The sequence below is a fragment of the Aythya marila genome, assembly GCF_965140915.1.
Source record: "Aythya marila genome assembly, chromosome: 11".
Classification (NCBI taxonomy): Eukaryota; Metazoa; Chordata; class Aves; order Anseriformes; family Anatidae; genus Aythya; species Aythya marila.
Window position 1 is genome coordinate 17,960,463 of NC_139052.1, and position 19,865 is coordinate 17,980,327.

At 43.7% G+C, this 19,865-nt stretch overlaps 1 protein-coding gene across 2 annotated transcripts in view; it reads right to left on the reverse strand.

The window, feature by feature from the left end:
* The window catches only part of IGF1R (insulin like growth factor 1 receptor), a 168,856-nt gene that overhangs the window by 140,094 nt on the left and 8,897 nt on the right, over positions 1–19,865 (reverse strand). For both annotated transcript variants that reach the window (XM_082769459.1, XM_082769458.1), the window contains exon 2: positions 1,076–1,621. In XM_082769459.1, coding sequence (XP_082625585.1) covers positions 1,076–1,621 — 546 coding nt within the window. The remainder of the gene's footprint in view (positions 1–1,075; positions 1,622–19,865) is intronic.

A 19,865-nucleotide genomic window follows, 5' to 3' on the forward strand; every position in this document is an offset into this window, starting at 1 on the left:
TATTGATAAAATCATAGCCCCACAAATGCCTTTTCACAGAGACATTTTTGGCATGTGTTCACTGAAACTGCCCTACAAGGTGCTTTAATTTCACTTCTAATTGAACGTGAGGGCTTCACAAGCACCTGATGACCTACTTAAGACATAAACACACAATCAGCTCTCCCAGAGGACAGTAACCTGAACAGCCCTGTTTCTGTTTTCTCTCACACAGGGGTGTTTCCTACCATCTAGTATGGTAGTCAAGACTGCCCATGGAATTTAGGAACTGTTCCTCCCAGTGACGACTGCTTGTAATTAAGCCCCACTGATACTGCAGGGCTCAGCTTTCATAAAGTTACAGGATGAACTCAAAAAGCCTGCCATGTAATCATGTTATCTGAGTAAACTATGTATTTGTTTACTCTATTTTTAAAAAGTGAGAAGAGATCAGGTTTTGTTTTTGCTAATGATTGCTATCAGAAAAACACAAACTGTCATACCAGGTAAGAACAAAAACAGGCAAGGATAACTTCGCCGAGAGTCAAGATAGCCACTGACTCTTTAACACTGCACACTGTACTGTAACAAAAATGCTTTAAGTAAAAAAAAAAAAAAAAAAAATCTTAGGTACAGAATTTGTCATCACAGAAACTTCTGAAGGTACATGCCAAGGGAGGCAAAGAACAAAGTCAAAGTGAGTTCAGTAAACAGCTTCAGCGCGGCAGCGACCGGGGCATACGTAACATCACTTCAGCGAGCAGGAGGACATGGAGCTCAAAAGCCACCTCCTGCTGAAGTCCTCAACCCAGCTGTGCATTAATTCTACACTTAAACACCTGGAAACTTTTTCATGGGGAAGTAATGCAGGAAGCTTGAGGGTTTTTGATACTTTTGGGTTGTTGTTTTTTCGATCAAGTGAGATGATCCTCTTCTAGCTGGGGAGGAATTTATCTGTCTAGTTACTGGATAACTCGTCATGTGGACTACATACCAGAAGAAAAGTTTAAGTTACCAATGAGCTTAAAATAAAACCACAAAATTAAACCTCTGCTCCACAAAGAGGTAACAGAAACACAAGCTATTCAATTCTTACTTTTCTGGCAGTGGTTTGTGGTCCAGCAGCGGTAGTTGTACTCGTTGTTAATAGAGGTCTTCTCGCACAATGGCTTCTCTTCCATTGTTCCTGGACACAAGTCCCCACATTCCTTTGGAGGTTTATTCCCAACAATGTAGTTATTGGACACCGCATCTAGGATGAGAGACCAGTCCACCGTGGAGAGGTAACACAGGTCAGAGTTCTTCTCAATCCGTATGGCCCCGCGGGTTATGTTCCTCAAATTGTGAAGCCCAATCTCTTTAAGATTTGTCATTTCAAAGATAACCAAGGCATAGTTGTAGAAAAGGTTCCTCCCACGAATAACTGTGAGGTTGGGGAAGAGATCGCTGAGGCTTTCCAAGCCTGCCACACGGAACAGCAGCAAATAGTCAGTTATGACAGTGAGCTTTGGGAAGCGGAAGTTGCGGTAATCCTCTGCTTTAGAGATGAGCAGAATTTGAAGGAAACCCTCAATTACCGTACAGTTCTCCAGACGTTTCAGCTCATGGATATCATTGCGAATGTCAACATTTGGCCCACAAACTGAAAGTGTAGAAGAAAACAGGAAAGTCAGTAAACAAAACATTTTTAAGGTTTGCAGAACCGTAATGCACATTCACTCTTCCAGTAGCCATAATTTTTTTCCCAACTTTATTAGGCTACCCTGTTAAAATAGGAACCAAGTAACTGCTTTACATACACACTGAGTATCTATTTCATTTAACCCATCACTATTAACGCTACCAGCAGCAGCACAGGGCCGCAAGCCACGTCCTTCAGACGACAGAGGAACGTTGTGTGATTACTGCTGTTGAAAAGAGAGCTGCATTAGCTTGAGAGACATAAACTCCGTTCATCTGCACACCCTGCTTCAAATTACATCATGACACACGTGCAAGCAGGCCAGGGGCTCAGCCACACGACTCCCAAGAAGTCGATCAGCATAGACAATAATCCCCTGGTCGTTACATTACTGATTTACATCCCCTCTACACCACCTTGATACATGGACATAAAGGTGAACGCTATCCAAAAGATTCCAACTTATGACTTTTTGAATCACTCTTGCCTTGCGATGACTTGATCAGCAACCCCACAAAGCCCACAGAAAGCTCCTCAGCACCTCCTGCACTGCAACTGGGAGGAAAAGAAAGTGCTCGGACCTGTAACTAATGCATGGAATTCCGCTTTGCATGTTCCAGCGAACCAAGCTGCACTCATTTTGGCACCAAGGCACAAAAAAAAAAGTTTCTCAAGTTCTAAGAAACACGGGATCAATTTATTTACAAGAACACACTGCATCACAGCGAGGAATTTCCCTTGGAAACAACAGGCTGAACTCAATGCACTCGAGAAAACAATGGCCCAAGAGGAATGGTCCCTAATAAATCTGTTTATTAGGTCTTTCCATATTAGACAAGTACCACAATAATAATTTTAAAGGGGCTGGAAGAAAAGTACTAATAATACAATAATTAGACACAAAACACACTTTGATGTAAAACAAAGAACTATGGTGTGGAGAGAGCTGTTGTTCTTGGACTCCCTCAGACTTGGTCTTCCGTGGAAAACAAGGAATAAAGACTCCCCAGAGTAGATAATAAAGCTGCTTGTAAGCAAACAAAGTAAAATACCAATTTATTTGAGAAACCCAAAACTTAAATAAACTCCAAGCAATTAAATTTTGTGGAAAGGTTCTCTTCTTACACATGCTAGGCTTAATTATTTTAACAACATTTTTTTTCCTCAGACAAGAAATAAGTCCAAACATAAACTCTGGAGCCAAAAATATTAATTCTAACCCTGACAAACTCTCTAGAGATTCAGAAACCACTCTGACAATCAAAAGCAGTCCTTCTGTCCCACAATTCTTATCTAAAGCTAATAACTTAAGCTAACAGAGGATCCAGGATGTGAACATGCTAAAACCATAGCAACTCTAACATCCAACAAGGACTTAATAATATCCGACAAGGACTTAAAAAACAGGTAGGACACCGAATGATTACTGGCAGATAATACACATTAAGGGCAAAATAAGAACCACACTTCCGCGCTAGAGGGACAATGAAAAAAAACAAACCTAACCACAATAGGACAGGATCTTTGCTGAGAAACAGATGTTTTCTAGGCAACTATTACCTAGTCTTCCTTCTATTATGTATTTTAATGGGAACTGCTGCACTAGAAGTAGCCACAACCAAGAACATTCATTGCCTAAACCTTAAAAACAAACAAAAAAATCCTAATGTACCACGCAAAACACTTGGCCTTCAGGCGCAGCGAGATAAGAAGTTCCCATTTTAGCATATAGTGAGTACAGAATTGCATACTACTGCCTGGAGTAGATGTGTCAAAGCTTTAATCTCAAGAAAACAACACCGAAACAAATTAAAAAAAAAGACAAGGTGAATGGGTTGGCCATACCCAGCTCTAAAAAGCCAGATGGGAGGGGAATGTGAAAGATACCCAAGACAGTAGCTCTGGTAATAGATGGTCACATGAGGCAACAACGTGGGCTTCCCACCTCCCAGATCTGCAGTGAAGACAACCATGACCTGGATGAAATTGCTTTTGCAAGCTGGGATCCAAGCCTTGCTTTCAGCTTCTGAAACTTTCTTCAGAAAGACCCATCCTCCCACCCATCCTCAAGAGACCGTGCCCTCTGGCCGAAGCACAGCTCAACAATAGTATCAGCAAGTTTACGTTTGGACATCAGGCTTCTCCTTCCTTTAGGAGGGAAAAAGAAAAAAGAAAAAAAAAAGTTAAAATAGAGCGTTTCTCCAATTAAACTGTTTTGGTTTCTGACTCTACCTGTTGGCAGGACAAGGTGAACAGAATGGTTCCTGTTATGCCAAAGCAAAAGTAGCAAAGTTTATTTTACTGCCATAAAATTTTAGAAAGCTTAGCTGCTCCAAGCCCTTTATTTTGTTAAAGAAATGAAATTTGCACTTGCGCTGACATTTTGCAGGCAAGGTTCCAGAGTGATGGGTTTAAAAACAGCTGAGTTACAATACCCTAAAGAACAATTTGTAAGAGAAATGGCAGCAACCGTTAACTAAAGCATTATATATCTGTCCATGCATCTATTCCGAGGCTGGGTTTTCTAAGGCATATTGGTTTTAGCTTTATGTTTGTTTCAGCTTGAAAGTTACTTAATTTTAGATATTTAATGCTTTTATAAATCAATGAGATTCCTAGAACTTTATGGAAAAAGTATGCACTCACTTGCCTCAATTATGAAACATCATCCCCTTAATACTGAAAGGATGAAGTCCAGGGGGCTCAAATGTTAGCAATGGCTTACAGATGAGCATGCTGCTGACATTTGTGATTTAAGAACTTATTAGTCTATCTAGCAAATTGTGTTTTGCAGAACTTGATGCATATAATGAGAACTGCAGAGACCTAAACGTGAAGTAGGACAAGCACCTTGGCCCATACTGACATTTGGAAAAAACAGTTCCAACTAAAGCAGCGTTGAGTTTTTTGTTTTTTTTTAATTCTTTCAAAGTTTACACTGTTCACAAAAGTTAATTATACCACAATGCATCATCTTTTTCTCACGTTTTTCTCCCTGCCCTGAAAGGGATTATATGAAAAACAAATTAATCAGAGCTCAAAGTCTACTACAATTTCCATTTGGCAGTGCTGTGTTTTCTTTGGATCCCATTTTAGAGAAAGAGTATGCAGACTTACAATATAAACTGACCTGTCAGACTGAAAAGCACATAAAATGCTCTTTAGAGTATTTATTTTCCATCTAAGAGTTTTCAATATTCCTGCTTATATTGTTTTTTTTAAATATGACCAGTGTAACTCGTCTTTGCTTTGTGTTCTGTTCCCAACTGGAAATTCACTATTATGTATTTATTTTGCTCACTAACAGCAAAATAAAAACGCAGTATCTGTTTTTACCCTGCTGTGAGTCTCAGGTAGGTTATCAGCTCCGGGATAATGACCGCGTCAGATTTATGCTGTTCTCATTCAGCTGCTTACAGACTTCCCAGCCTTTCCGTGAACTACCTACCTTGTCTCAGATTTATTCTAAACCAAACCTAATTCTAAGTGGGAGATTACTTTTTTAAAGAAGTATTTATGTATTTGTTTAAAAGATAACCTCCAAAATACAATAGAACAATGAAGAGAAGCAATACATCCTTTACCAGACGAACAAAAATACCTCTCTGGAATAAGGCTTTAGCCCAGAAGTACCCACCTGCACCTACCATACAACTTGGGTTCCTTTTTTTCTCAGGGCATCCCAGGGACAAACTGCATGGAAATTTCCAAAGGTAGCACAAAAACCTGCTTCGAGCCACAGTCCTTCTGAGGAGCTGCAGCCCATTCCTAGTCACAGGACAAATCTACACCTGATGATGAAACCAAAGAGGGCCAATAAACTATAAAGAGCTCAACCTATCAGTTTCTTTTCAACCTCTGCTGCGGCTTGCTAACATTCATTTTGATCAGACCTACATTTTGACCTGGACAACAGCCTCATCACCTTGAGGAACACGTGGTATTTAATCCTCACCCACCACCAAAGAACCATGTGCTCCATCCATGGCTTTGCTCTTCTTACACCTCCGCTCCTTATTGTGCATCAACCACTCTGGGAAGCACTCGCCTGCTGCCCCGCAGCAGCTTGGAGGAACCACTTTTTTTCCAAAACAGCACGCTACGAAAGACAAATCAACACAAAGCCTGCTGCAACTCCTGCCTCCTACAGCATCTTCTGTCACAGCCCTACATATACTGACAGCAACTGATCTGTTACTGACACAGACGTGTCAGAGGCAGGATCCCCAGCTCACAGGCATTCGCTGTAAGGGTCTGTTTCCTAGAAAAAACCTACAAACATTTCATCATGGTGTAGTTCTTTGAATCAAAGACGAGCTCTTGCTTCCAGATTTGATATTGCTCCGGGTTACTCCATTTAAGAGTTCTAAATAAGCAAGTTTTTTAAAGCTTTTTCTTTGTGAAAAAGAAAAAAACAAAACCCACTTTACTTCACATTGTAGGCCTTGCCTTGGGCCTGTTTCTTAGGGCAAAGCTGGAAGCCTGTACTACCCAACAAACAACCATCCCCACACAGCTCATCACCAGACCAGGGCCAGCCGAGGCAGCACCACAACCCCGTAGCGAGCCGACGGGCCCTGACAGTGCCCACCTGTATGGCCACACTCGCTTCTGACAGGGGAATCGGGACACCTGCCCTTAACATCTGCCTTCTGGCCCCGAGATGAGCTCCTGCTCACCTTTCTCCTGTTCTGTGTGCCCGTGGTGTGCTACCAAAGCAAGCTGCGAACTGTTGTTTTGCCTCTTTGTGAATACTCCCTCCTTTATTTCAGTGTGGGGGTGCAAAGCTTTATTTAAGTAAGGATACCTTCAGCTTTTCCCTTAAACAGGAAAACATGAAAAACAACCACATATCTCATAATGCTGGTCGCTGGAAGAAAGTACTGAAGATATAGAAATTGTCCCCATTTCCTATCTTCTTCCTGCCCGAGGGGTGTTAACACCCACCCTGAGGGTTATCTGTGATCCATAAGGTTCAAAAGTGGTTTTTGTTTATCTTGATTATTTTGTTCGTCTGTTTACATTGTTATTTATTATCAATGGAGGGCACTTAGTTGCTCAGCTCCTCACAGCCCTGAAATACGGCACAGCGCTAGCAGGTACAGTACATGACCATCACCGCTGGACGATTCTTACACAAAGCGAGACCTACAGGGCCCAACAGAAAAAAAAACAAACAGTCAGTGATGTTGGGCAGAGCAGCTCGCTGCCACCACAGCCACCAAAGGAAAGCCTTCCTCTGGCAGTAGCTCCCCAGGAGCACTGCAGCGAGGCCGGCTCTCCCGGCCTGCTCCTGCTCCTTCCCGGCCTGCTCCTGCTCGAGTCGCGGTGGCTGAAGGCAGCGACGCCGCTCTCCACAGCTCCTCTCCTCAGGCTCGACCACGTCATCCTTCAGTAATGTCAGCACAGAGCCGCGGGCCTCGCGGGGAGATCAGCACCTCTTCCGAACTGAGTTGTTTACTCCCCACAGAGCCACTTCCTTTTCACCCTGTGTTTTTTTTAATCAGATCTTTATAAAAAATATATATTAAAAAAGTGTCCAAAGCAGCTACTGAATGTGGCTGTGGTCCAGCAGCGCTCATCCCAGATCCACAGCATACAGTGTCCTTTTCAAGGCACGCATCTCCCCCGTTACAGTCTCTTTCATAACAACAAAGAAGGCGCTTATTGTACCGGATGGATTCAGATCTGCATAATGCATAATGGTCTGCATATTGACATGTTTACTATATATTGGATTAACTCAATAGAGGGGCTGTCTGGCACACTAGAAAAAAAGAAAAAAAGAAAAAATAAAAAAACAAACAGCAGTGACAAAAAAAGATCTTGCAGGCACTTGAGGGTTAAAGAACAACTTCAGCTGGTGGCAGCATCCCGGCCTCCAGGTTACTTGAAAAACTGACTCGAATCAGGTTACAAAAAAGGTACTAACCATACAATAAGGCCCTTCAGCAGATTTAAAAGGAGCCTCTTTCCTAAACAACTGTAATTGTTCAGAAAGGAAGCAAAAGGACACATCAGTGGAAACGGAGAGTAAAGAGTCTGAAAACATTACGCCCATACAGATTATAAACAGGGCGAAACAAAACTTGATCTTAACCCCTCTCTTTGTTCTTACTGCTACCTATTATGCTTGCTTTAAGAAAGCCATCAGAACTGTCATACAGCCCTGAAGAACAAAAAAAGTTTATATATGATTTGGCCATCTCTGAGCAGGCTAGCACTGCAGCCCACAGTCTGGTCCTAAGCGGAGTTCAGCCCTGTAGTTTCACTCCAGGATTTGTAAGGCCAGGTAAGGCTGAGAAGGATCTCGTTGGCGACCACAATTTGCCTTCAAGCCTCTGAAAGGCTTTGGCACAGCTGTACTATATGCAGACGCAGGAAAAAAAATTACTCCAGAAACATACGAACTCTTTAATTGCATACTACGCAAAGAAGAAATTAAACGTGGAGCTCACAGAAATCAGTGGTTGGAGCGATTTCTTATGACACTTTATATTAACACAGGCTTCCACCACCCACTACGCTCTTGGTTTTTGCCTTCGTAGTGACACTATGAATGAAATATATATTTTAGTGTCTTTAATGTACTTACACAACCTCCCACAAAATTTCTGTACTCTCTAAGCTCACCTATCCTGTATGAGTCACATCAATCACTTGCTCTCTTCCCAGGGAAGCCAGCTGCTGTGTTACCTCTTGGGATGTCAGAACTGGTAACAAGGAAGGAACTAAACCTCTACCCCGTGATTTGAGCCATCTCCCAAGCCACTGAACTTCTGCACTTCTTCGCTGAATACACTGCATCAACCACTCAAGGTTTACCAACGTTTTCTGATTTCCTCTCTGCATTGTGGAACAAAAAAAGATAAAAGGCACTCCACATGCCATAAAACATCCACCAGTTTAGCTTCTGCTAAACAAGTCCACAGCTGAAATTCAAATTCTGTGTTTCTAGCACTCGTGCAGCGCTGCCATCTTTGGCTTGCGAAACATGAAAGGGAATGCTCAAACCCAAACAAAAAACAACTGTTTCCATTTGAATGCAAGTCTTGAGAGTGTTCTTGTTTACACATCTAAGGCCCGGCTTTTTGTTCATTTAATTAAAAGTCAAGCTTTGGAGGACAAAGCTAGACCACAACAATCTTCTCAACTCTCAAGGGACTGGCGATTATACTGCAATGTAACCTGTCATTTCTGGGAAATATGGTCTGTGATCATTAGCTTACCCTGTGTCCCTCGACACTCCCAACGCTATTTTACAAGAGTCCTCTCTCCTAGGTTTGGAAGGAAAAAGTGGTCTTTTAAGGGGCAAATCAGATTTGGTCCACGTAACCAAGACAGACTGGATTCCCCTTCTCCACACACGTTCTGGTCGTCTCCCATAGCCTCTTGGAGAACACCCGTTCTATTTTAATTTTCTCTTTTACCGCTCTAACTATATATTCCCAACCCAAGGGCCATTGTGTTACCGAGCTGACCAGAACAAAACATTGACAAAAACAACACACAGAAGGACTACAACCCACATCACAAACTGAGACTGGCTCTGCCTTTTTGCTCTTGCAATTTCAGCTGTCATTGGCTAAAGATATCTCTGGCATTGCTGCTTTCCATGAACTTCCTCCAACTTCCCCATAAGTGTATACAAAAAAAATTCAGAATAAATCACATTTCTGTCCCTCATCTCACTGACTTTCTCCCTGCCAACATTTTACTTTGAATGTCAACAGGAACAGCAGCACCACAAAAACAGAGCCAACAGAATGAACTGAATCCCTATAATAATATTGATTGATGTCTTCTCTACACGGCTCACCAGAGCAAGTAGCTCTAGATTTAGCCTAGCTCACATGAAAGCATCTTCATGACAAAGTCATCCCCAAATTAATCCTCTCTCACCAAGACTGCACTGACCCAGCACATCCCTCAGGGGCTCCTCTGAAGCCACATCTGTTAGCTCCTGCGCCTGCAATAGCAGACCACAAGTGGCTCACTTGGCATGGGTTTTTGTTTGTCCTCGCGGGTTCACAGGGCAAAAAGGGAAGAAGGTATTGCAGGGCTAAAAACATTTAAGTGGCTTGAGCTTGCAGGGTAGCACTTGAATCCCCAACCATCAAACCAAGTCCAAGAAGCATCACATCTTGAACTCGGTAATCTGTACGTCCCAGGTTACAAAAGTGTGCAAGACTCTGCTTTTCAATAAAGGAAAAAAAAAAAAAAAAAGCTAACAAAGATCAAATCTGCAGCAAGTCCCTCACTCATGAGCATCCAGTATGTGTCAGACACCAACAGTCACTGCTGGAGCACTGTGGTCAGCGCTAACACCCCAGTCCCTGGTGAGGTGTTTGTGTACTACAGGTGAGTGAAGGAGGTTAGAAGCACCAGCTCAATGCAATTGCGGAGTAATTCCAAGAACTACACTGCGGCACTTCAGGCTCACAATATGGTCACGCTGGCCAGCTTGAAAGAAAATTGTCCAAGTCAAACAAAGAAAAACTCTGCAAAAGAAAGCAGGTGAAGCCTAGATTACAAAAGACAAGCTTGATCCTCATGAGAAAGACTGGCATCAAACCTCTGCGCTCCTCTTGCCCTGCAGAATCGCTTTTCTGACAGTGCCACGAAATAAAAGCATGCCATTCCACAGAAGAAATGTAACACAGAACTGAGTAGGTGGCACGTTATGATCAATAACTATGAGCATAAAACTTCCTTTTTTATTTTTTTACTGGGGTAATAATGTTTAAACTCTATGCCAGTAGCTTCAGCCTAATGCCTGCTAAAGCAGAAATGGAAGACTAGAATTACAAGCTGTTTATAACACTGAATTTATGTTTCACAATCTGTGATGACAATAGAGCTTAACAAAAATTGTCTCTCCTGGGGACTGTTCTTCTCCACCTTTAAAAAATAATTGTGTGCATGAATTTATTTATTTATTTTTGGAACAGTTGTCTACGCGTCCAAGTGACTCAGCAACTGGCTGACAGAAACCTATGGGATGTACGCTTAGGATGCAGGGATAAGCAGCCAATTCTCCCAGAATGAAAAATCATCATGTGGCTGGGCTCAGTAACTCACAGTCAGGGACTCTGCTCCACTGTTCGCTGCCTGCTGAGCTGCCATCCCGTGCTCATCTAGGAAAGTGGCTTCTCCGTCAAGTTTACTGGGACTTATGTTTTTTTGTTTTCTAAAAACTGAGTGGCCAGCAAGGCTGGATCATTCAGACTTTGTTAGAAGCAAATTGCCAAAATGCTACTATACCATGGTACGTAACTGCATTCATCTGCCAACGGTCAGCAAAAGGATTAATAAAGAAACATCAGCAAGTTTTACATAGCTACACAGAAATCCACAGAAAAAAATAGAAAGCTGATGTAATTACTCTTAACAATATGTAAGATGTGACTACTATCCTATGCTAACAATCTCTCTTTCCTGGATGAAACGAAGAAATCCTGCGTTTTCTGACCTTCCACAGTAGTTGTTTGTTAAAACAAACTGAACCGAGACTTCCGCTAATCCCAAATTTCCACTCGAATGGAGATTTACGACAATTTAAAGAAGCACCTAATTGCATAGAAAACAAACAAACAAACAAACAAACAAAAAACAGTGCTACCAAACATCATTTACCGAACAGGGAGCCCTCCCACCCCTCCCTGCACATGGCAGCTGAAGATCACATCGGTCGTGCTGCAACCTGTTTTCTCCAGGCAGTTAAAATATGACCAACTCACACCCCCAAAAAAAGGGCTTTAAAAGTATTAAATTACACATATGCAAGTGCTGTGGGGCTTTCCAGCCATGAGCTAACTAGGTTGGAAAAAGAACCTTCCTCTCCAAACACAAGGTGAAACACGCGAGTTGGCACCAGAGGCGAGGTGACGGGTTCAGGGCTTATCGACTGGGAACTGCAGCAGAACAAAATTTAAGACAAATACAAACCAGAGGAGCTGTACCAGTAGGAGTCCCCACGTGAACTCACTCCTCTGGACAGCTGGGTGCTTTTGACTCGCTTTCAGCGTCACAAAGAGCCTGTCCAGGAAGTGCTCCGGGCACTGAACAGCAGCATTCACACAGGGTATTTATTGTCCCAGAGGCATCCCAAGAGCAGGAACACTGTGATACCGAAGTGCCTCTGGCCACAAACAAAGCTCTCTCAATGCACATAGGTGAGAAGTAACCCAGTAAACACGGTTTAGCACAGAAAAGCAGTGCCCTCTGAGACAGTCAGCTACCTGAAGCTCGAGTTTTCATTCCTCTGAAGATAAAGAACCAGTTCCCACCCCACGTACAGAATTGTCACAATATCTGTACAGATCTTCTGCTCAACAATGAGCTGATCTTCTCTGTAAAACACTGGGGGGATTGTTAAACAAGTGCCAATTGAGGTGTACTCCATCACTTGTTCGCACACAGATTTCAATTCCAGGTGATATTTCAGTTTTGCATTTTTATACAGCCCAAGACAGTGGATTTCCAGCCCTACACACAGCTTTAGACACTGCCCATGGGCACAGTGGATAATGCACGGCATTATAATTCTGGCTAACAGAATGATTTAGGCATTTAATCAGTCTAATTGTACAGCTCTTTTGCTTGGCAACCGCACTTATTATCACAAAGATGTTAAAACATTGTCAGAAGAGGATAGAGGCAGAAGTAAAAGAATTATAGTTCTTCCTCCGGCAGGAGGAGCCTGGGATTTCCCAGCTACAGAAGCCAGGAAGTAAAAGCTTGCCCTAATGCATTTCTGACCAACCCACCCATGAGAAAAGACAGGGTCAAAGTGAGTTAGAGAAATACAGCCCTGGCATGCTTCACTCAGAAAACCATCACCAGCGATCCCCTATTCTGCTCCCTTTCTGAGCCAAAACTTGGTGAGAGGAGAAAGTGTTGGAAGAAAGGGCTGCAAGAAGTCACGGGAGACAGGACTTAGAGCTGAACCGAACAGCATCAGCAAGCCTGCTGGAGGCTTGGACACGCCAACTTCAGGCGCCTCTCTCCACCGGGATCTGCAGCTGCACACGCTCGTTCCAGAAGGCAAATCAAGGCCAAACTTGCTTGAGATGGAGATCTGGAGGCTCAAAGATTGTCTTCATGGTTATTTTTTTCACCCTGTACCTTGCATACAAAACACACTCATGGCCAAAGATACAGCTGGAGAACGTATCCTTACACCAAGTTGTGCTCGCTCCCTGCTCGTTCCTCTATTTGTTCTGGTCATGAAGAAGGTGACATAAGAAAGCAAAAGAAACGTGAGCCAGAAGGAAAAGATGCATAAAGTCGAGGAGACAAAAGAACAACTGGAAAAACAGAACAGAGCACTAGCTCTTACCTACATGATTACCACTGAGTACACACACAAACACGAAATAGAAGTTCACTATTTCATTTTGCACTTACACGTCAGTGTGGGTTTCTTGCTTGTAAGCTCACTGGGATTGGCTAACTACTAAATGCTGATTTGTCACTACATTTTTACATTCACTTTGTACTTTTGCTAAACCAAACGATGAGTAATGTATTTACTTAGAACTAAACATCTTTAACCAATTCTACAGAGGAATGCCACAGCAAAACCAGCCGCTGGTCCTACAAGGTAAAGGAAGAATCTCATCCCCACTGCCAAGGATGCATCACTGCAGCAATCCCCAAAAGTTTTCTACCTATCAAGAAAAAAAAACACGGTGTAGGTAAAAAGGATCTGCACAGGAAGAAAAGAGAACAACTCTTTTCCAACTGCCCATGACAGCTCGCTTGAAGGCAAAATCACTCGGAGAGCACAGCTGACGGACGGTCCTTGGCCTCGCCTCACTTGTCTGACAGCTCTACTGGCCTCTCGTGTTGTGAAAGAAAACCACTCTATTTGTGCAAGGCTAGTTGGTTCCATGTTAAGAAAACATATCTGAGCAGACTGTGCTTTGCTTTACCATATGCCAGCTTCATTCAGCTTCAGAAACCAGGAATTAGTCCCCTTCTTTCCTCTGCAGTTAACCAGCAATTTAGGGAACAGACAGGCGTGAATTTACACACCACCCCCAGATCTGGGAAAGGTCACATGCAGGCACTAATGCCAAATTTTCTAGACCGCTCTGGATAAGGCAACCACCCAAAAAACGGGAGTCCTGCAGTGACAGACGTGCCAGGCAGCACCACAGCAAGAATCGCATCTGGTGCCTCTGTGGGTACCAAGAGAGGGCTCGTCTCCATCCTTGCCCCTTTCCTCCTCCTTTTCTTCCCCTCCTTCTCCCCCAAAACAGGGACTCACCTCCAAACGGCCACAACACTCTTGTGCACCCTTGCCTGAGGGCTGATGGCACTGAAGCCAGGCACGTTTTGTCCCAGCTGCTCCAGTCCCGCCCAGCATCTTTGCAAAAGCCCACAGCTTTCAGGCACCTCAGCCGAGGCACAGCTGCAAACGGACTTTTCATTCGGTACAGACAGCACAAAAGGGTAATATTGGGTAAACACCACTGAGGAGTCCTGCTTTAACCTCAGTTCGGATACCTAAAGTTAAGTCAAACCAAAGAGGAAAATGAAAAGCAGCAGAGATGAATCAGAACGGAACTTCCACACGCTGGAGGGGAGCTGCTGCAGTTACGCTGCCAAAGCCTGAACCATCTCCTTTCCAACCCAAGTCATGTTTAGACATTCCTGGCCAAATTAATCCAAAAATCCCAACTGAAACAACTTGTGCAGGAAAAGGAGAAATGAAAAAAGAAATAGAGGCAATCTAAAGTCAACGTAAAGTATCATGTATGAAGCAAAATGCTTCAGGATCGCAGCAAGAGGTTTTGTTTGTGCGATGGGCCAAGTCCTGCCTGTGCTATCAGTCCTTTCCAGTCGCTGCCCTTCCTTCACTGCATTAAAAGCAAAGCATCTTTCATAATTCCTCTGAAAGGCCTGAACAAGTGCCTGAACTTCCACGATCTGCTCTCTATAGCCTTGAGCAAGTGTGACAGGAAATGGACACTGCTCTCCTCAATGGCTGCTTTCAAGCTTTAAAAATAATAATAATCATAACGTCAATCAGCATTAGGCCTATTACCAGTCTGGAAGATGCAGACCAGGAAACGGGGAAGAAGAGAAAAGCAATGGAAAAAGGAAGAGGTTTGATCTTCATACAACCCACTTGAAAAATCCTTACTTCAGTGAACTGGTAAATAAGCAATTTCAGATGTTTTAAACACCCTGTGCTACCTTCTGAAACCTAGCCGAGCTAACGAGAAACAGGTTAATTACATCCCTGATTCTCTAGAGTATTTCAGCAGGCTATGCGTTACCTTCTACCTTCTCCCGAAGGGACAAGGCGTTCTTTTGGTTATTTAGTTTGTCTAAACCAAACAAACACAGCATGGCCAGTGCTAAGGTGGCCCTTACCAGCACTTCCACGAAAGCAGGGGAGGACAGGGCTGCAGGTTTTCTGCTACTACAAAGCACTTAAACCGATCTGCTCCTCTGACATCCTCTCCCTTCTCGGGTACAGATCACAAAAACAACTAAGTCATCTGACTTACTGGGGAACATCCTGCTGATTTAAAAAAAAAGACATTACTTGAGAGGATACAAAGCACCACCTCCTAAAGCGCTCTGCTGTCTCAGCACAACAGCCTTCTTGCCATTTCAAAGGAAAAATGGCCATATCAATTCCCCAAAACACAAGTATTATGACAATATCATGCATTTAATTGGTTTAACAAAGTGCTTTTATTACAGCACATTGCAACACAGATGGTACGTGACAAGGTATGAGGTGACGTGGTATAGCTGGAAGTATTTGCAGATTCTCCGCAAGCAACGGGTTGGGGAACTGCAGTGCTCACTGCTAATAAAAGTCCCCTCGCAGCTCCACAACTCTCATTAAAACCTCTCATTAAGACCGGGACGTGCCTTCTAAGCGTGGCTGTTACTTGTAAATTCACTACACCCTGAAGAGTCAGAGTGCTCTGAAAACTAGTGCCCTTTCCGTGCTTCACCGCATTTCAAGCACCCAACTCGGTGTTTCAACTTTTTCTAGAGGGAATCTCTTGACACCCTCTGGGAGTGATTTGGTTCTCTGGCTGTTCCCTGGCAGGAGCCAGACCACCTGAACCAGCTGCTCTGAATGTGGGAAGCACACACCTCGCAGGTCCAAAATCTGGGAGATTTTTTTTCCTGCTTTGTTTATGCATTTGCAAAGCAAGCTGCTCTCAGACAGCAGAGCAACCACCGCTCTTCCCCCCCTTCTCAGCTTTCTGCAACCCTAGATATGACAACATAGGAAAAAGCTTGTACAGGCTTTCCAAGAAAAAGTATGTTTTTCCTCCTGTTTTAAGGCAGCGTATCAAAGTGCACGTCAATGGCAAGCTTCAGTGGCTCAGAAGTCATCTGAATAGCCACAAAACACAACGCAGACGTCTCCTTTGCCTTCCAAATTACCAGTTTAGAAAAAGTCTGCAAAACTGCAATTTTGTGAGGGAATAAACAGAAAAGGGACAGCCCTACCTCACGTCTCCTCTTATTCCTCCAGGTAACTAACCTGCTTCCTCCTCGTGAATCACTTCAAGGCTGCCTTGCAGCTCGTTTCCAAACCTAACTCAGAGCTGTATAAATCCTCCCTTTAATTTCTTCCCCCTTCAGCAGAATTTACTTTCCCATTTGCAATGCAGGCAGAGTCCAGGAACTATTAAGTTATGTTAATAACAAACAAATGTTTTGCTAACACGAAGTTTGAGAATAAAACAAATAAAAATCCTTACCTACACGTGCTATGACAACGTTTCTAATTAGTATCTCCCAAAATAGCATTAATCCCATTTCACCGCAAGAAAAGAACAATGCTGCGGAACGACAAGGTCAAGGATTCATCAAGAGATGATCACAAAAAGATAACGGGGATATGTAAAGTTTTCTCCATCCAAAAATTGCCATCCGTAGAGCCCGCTGGCTGAGGCTGTGTGCTCTCATGTGCATTTTGCAGTCACACTGCGAAGGAGCAGGAGACCTGCCCAACCCCTGTACCTGCGAGCAAAGCTATTTCACAGCAACAGCTCCTGAGCTCAGGGCAAACACGGGGCAATCAGAAGCACCTCCAGGATGGAGAAGGCTAACGACAAGGTTCATCTGTAAGCTTCTTCCAGCAGTCACTTCCAAAACCTCTCCCCATCCCGCCACGCACCTCGCTGACCCACTGCTAGGTCAGGGGGCTGGCCGCAGCACCCCGCTGCATTCAAAGCCTCCCATCTCACACACACCTGCTCTCGCTACCGACATTTTTGTACCAACACCCAGGGCAGCATTGAATTACTTTGCCGAGAGTCACTTCCACATTCCACCCTCAAACTCCCCTCCAAGAAGTCATCAGTCACTCTCAGCTTTCACACTTCAGTAATTTTGGAATCAACAGGAAACGGAGATCAATTGGGATTTTGCTAACTCAATCGTGACTCATCATCCAACTCCCCTTAGCCTCCAGATTCATCTGTGCAGAGATGTGATAGCGAGGCCAAATTTAAAACAGCGGAGCTGGCGAGCACACAATTAACACTCCCTGGTCCATCAGACTCATCACAGCTACATCTCCAGGCTTCCCGAGAAACCGCCCTGCTATGACCGTGTCTCTTATCCCCCAGCCAGTTCCCAAATGCAGTGACAATTTGGTTTGCTGAGCCTAACCACAAAAAAAAAATAATCAATCAAGAAGATTTACTGCACGAACCCACTGTACTGCGCCCTCGAGTTAAACCCGCCCGAACAGGAGTTAACTCTGCCCACCAGTGCCCTAGCTGCGACAGCCTGTCCCTGTCCTCTGTTCTTCCCGTTACGAGAATACTCTCAAATCATTAGATTTCTTTCTGCTTACATAACCGCCAAGCCAAAAAAGCCATTTGCATGAAATTAAAAGTCAATAAAACCCAATTATTTCATTTACAAAAATAGAAAATCATTTCATATAAACCACTTAAATGCATTCTTCTAAAAATAAACTTAATTACAAATCTAACATGAAATTATAACAGCATATATTAGGGCAAATGCCTACTGTAATTTAAATAAAACAAAAATAGTAAGCATGTAATTTACACAAAAACGTTTGGACTGGTGGATTCACTGCTCAGGGCTCTCTCGGAGCCACCCCTCGTTGAATGGTACGAGAGCTTTCAAGTTCAGCAACTATTTGTGCAAGTGCCTCATTTCAATTCACTCAAACGGTTCCGTTCAATAAGGAAGGAAGGAATTCATTCCAAATTTTAAAAATAGCTGACCCCTGTGTAGAAACCTGTCAAGCAGTCAGTGGGCAAAATCTATTAGCTCTTAACTTCCAAAGGACAGCGAGAAACTATTCTATTGATTTTATTTTTAAATCATGCCCGTCCACCACACTGAGTTTTAATTAAGTCTCAAAATTCTTCCCCATTTTAATTACAATTCCATTTTCCGTCCAAATAGGGAAGTAACACAAATGAGAAGTAATCTAGCAGCAAGCGCACCATCCACCATTCTGTCATTTAAAGGTGCGAAAATTAAGGATCTGAGGAAAGGTATCGAAATTGCTTGTTTACATGAACACACAGAAACAACAAATGTTATTTACTGGCAAAAAATCTCTTTTTTTTCTCCGTAAAGGTCATATTTGCAAATTGAGGTGTTCTAACGGCTGTCAGTCAAGAAAAATTCCAACTAGAAAATACGCAAAATGAGATTAAAACAGTGTATTTAAAGCAAGCTCTTCCTGCCTGCTGTTTCAAGTCGCTAGGAAATCACCCACACCACCTCAATAAAGCAAACACGATAACACTAGCAGTGCTCTGAGGCCTTCGCACTAAGGAAGTAATAAACTTCGAACGACAAATTGGACCGAAATTGCCAACATTCCCACCAGGTTCAGAAGTTACAGAGCTGTAGTGCCCGGTGGAAGCATTAGAGTTGCTTTCAGCTCTGTAAAGCTGTAGTAGCTCCGCTATGTTGAGCGCAGCAGGATGGCACCACCGCCGTCCCCGCGTTTGGGCACGTTCCCACCTTGGTAAAAAGCCCCTGCCTTTGCCCACAGCCACATCTGTTCCTGCAAGAGGATGTCCTGTGGTGCCAGACCCCCAAACCAAGGCAGAGACTTCCACCCACATACCAAGGGCCCCCTCGGAAGGAACACGGCCGCTCCAGTCCCACACGGTACCTGGCTAGGAGATGGACACGTGCCTCACGCCCTTGACACAACTTGGCTTGACTCAAGGTCATCTGCACAGCCTCCTGGGAAGACCTGGGGTTTACTGAGGTGCACCAAGCACCCCGAGGCACATCAAAACTCTTCAACATGGCCCTTTGGCCACCCTCAGGGCCGGCACTGCTCCACATTTTACAAATGGGGAGGGAAACACAAGCACCTAGAGGAGGAAGAACACAATTTCTTCCTCTCCCTTGCACACCGTCAGCTTCTGAGGCATGAGATGTGGTCGCTCCCTATTTTAGCACACATGAACGACTACCAAGGTTGTTGCTCGCAAACCCATCCAATCCCTTCCTAAAAGGCAGTTACAGTATTTAGCTCAAGGCTTTTCCACCCAACTAGTGGATGGACAGAGGCGACTGCACCAATAACAACATCTTGTTATGCTATTTGCTGCTCACAGAGGATGAGAAACCAACACCCTCACTCCCGATTTATCCTTGTCAAATCAGTATTTAAACAAAACCAAATCCGGAAAGAAAAACAAATGCGAACACAACTGTGCAGCATTACGATACAACATCTGATGCCCACATTCCAACCCTCTCGCCCTCTGACAGCGCGATGTACTGCGGACAAACTTAAAAATAAAGTCACTGATATCGACGGCACGAATACCGCAAAAATCCTCAGACGCTCTTGGCTTAGCCAACGGAATATGTGATTGCTGTCCTCATCCCATCACTTTCTTTGAGGAAAAAGATCGGGAATACGCTTTTGCCAGGTCAACCCACTCCGACTTCAATCTTGCTGACGTTTCTTGAGCACTGCTGAGGAATTCCAACCACACGAAGCCTACGCGAGCCCTCGGCAGCAGCACTTGCAGGACTCCTCACAGAGGTGAGCATTACTCGGCCTGAGCCTGATTTGCAATGACCTATCTGAAACCAAGCAAGGCCCTAAAGGCCCAGCCCCGACAATTTTACACGAAGTGTATTTTCAGCCTTGATGTTTTTTTGCTTTGTGGGGTATTTTTAAATATTAAGGAGATGAAAG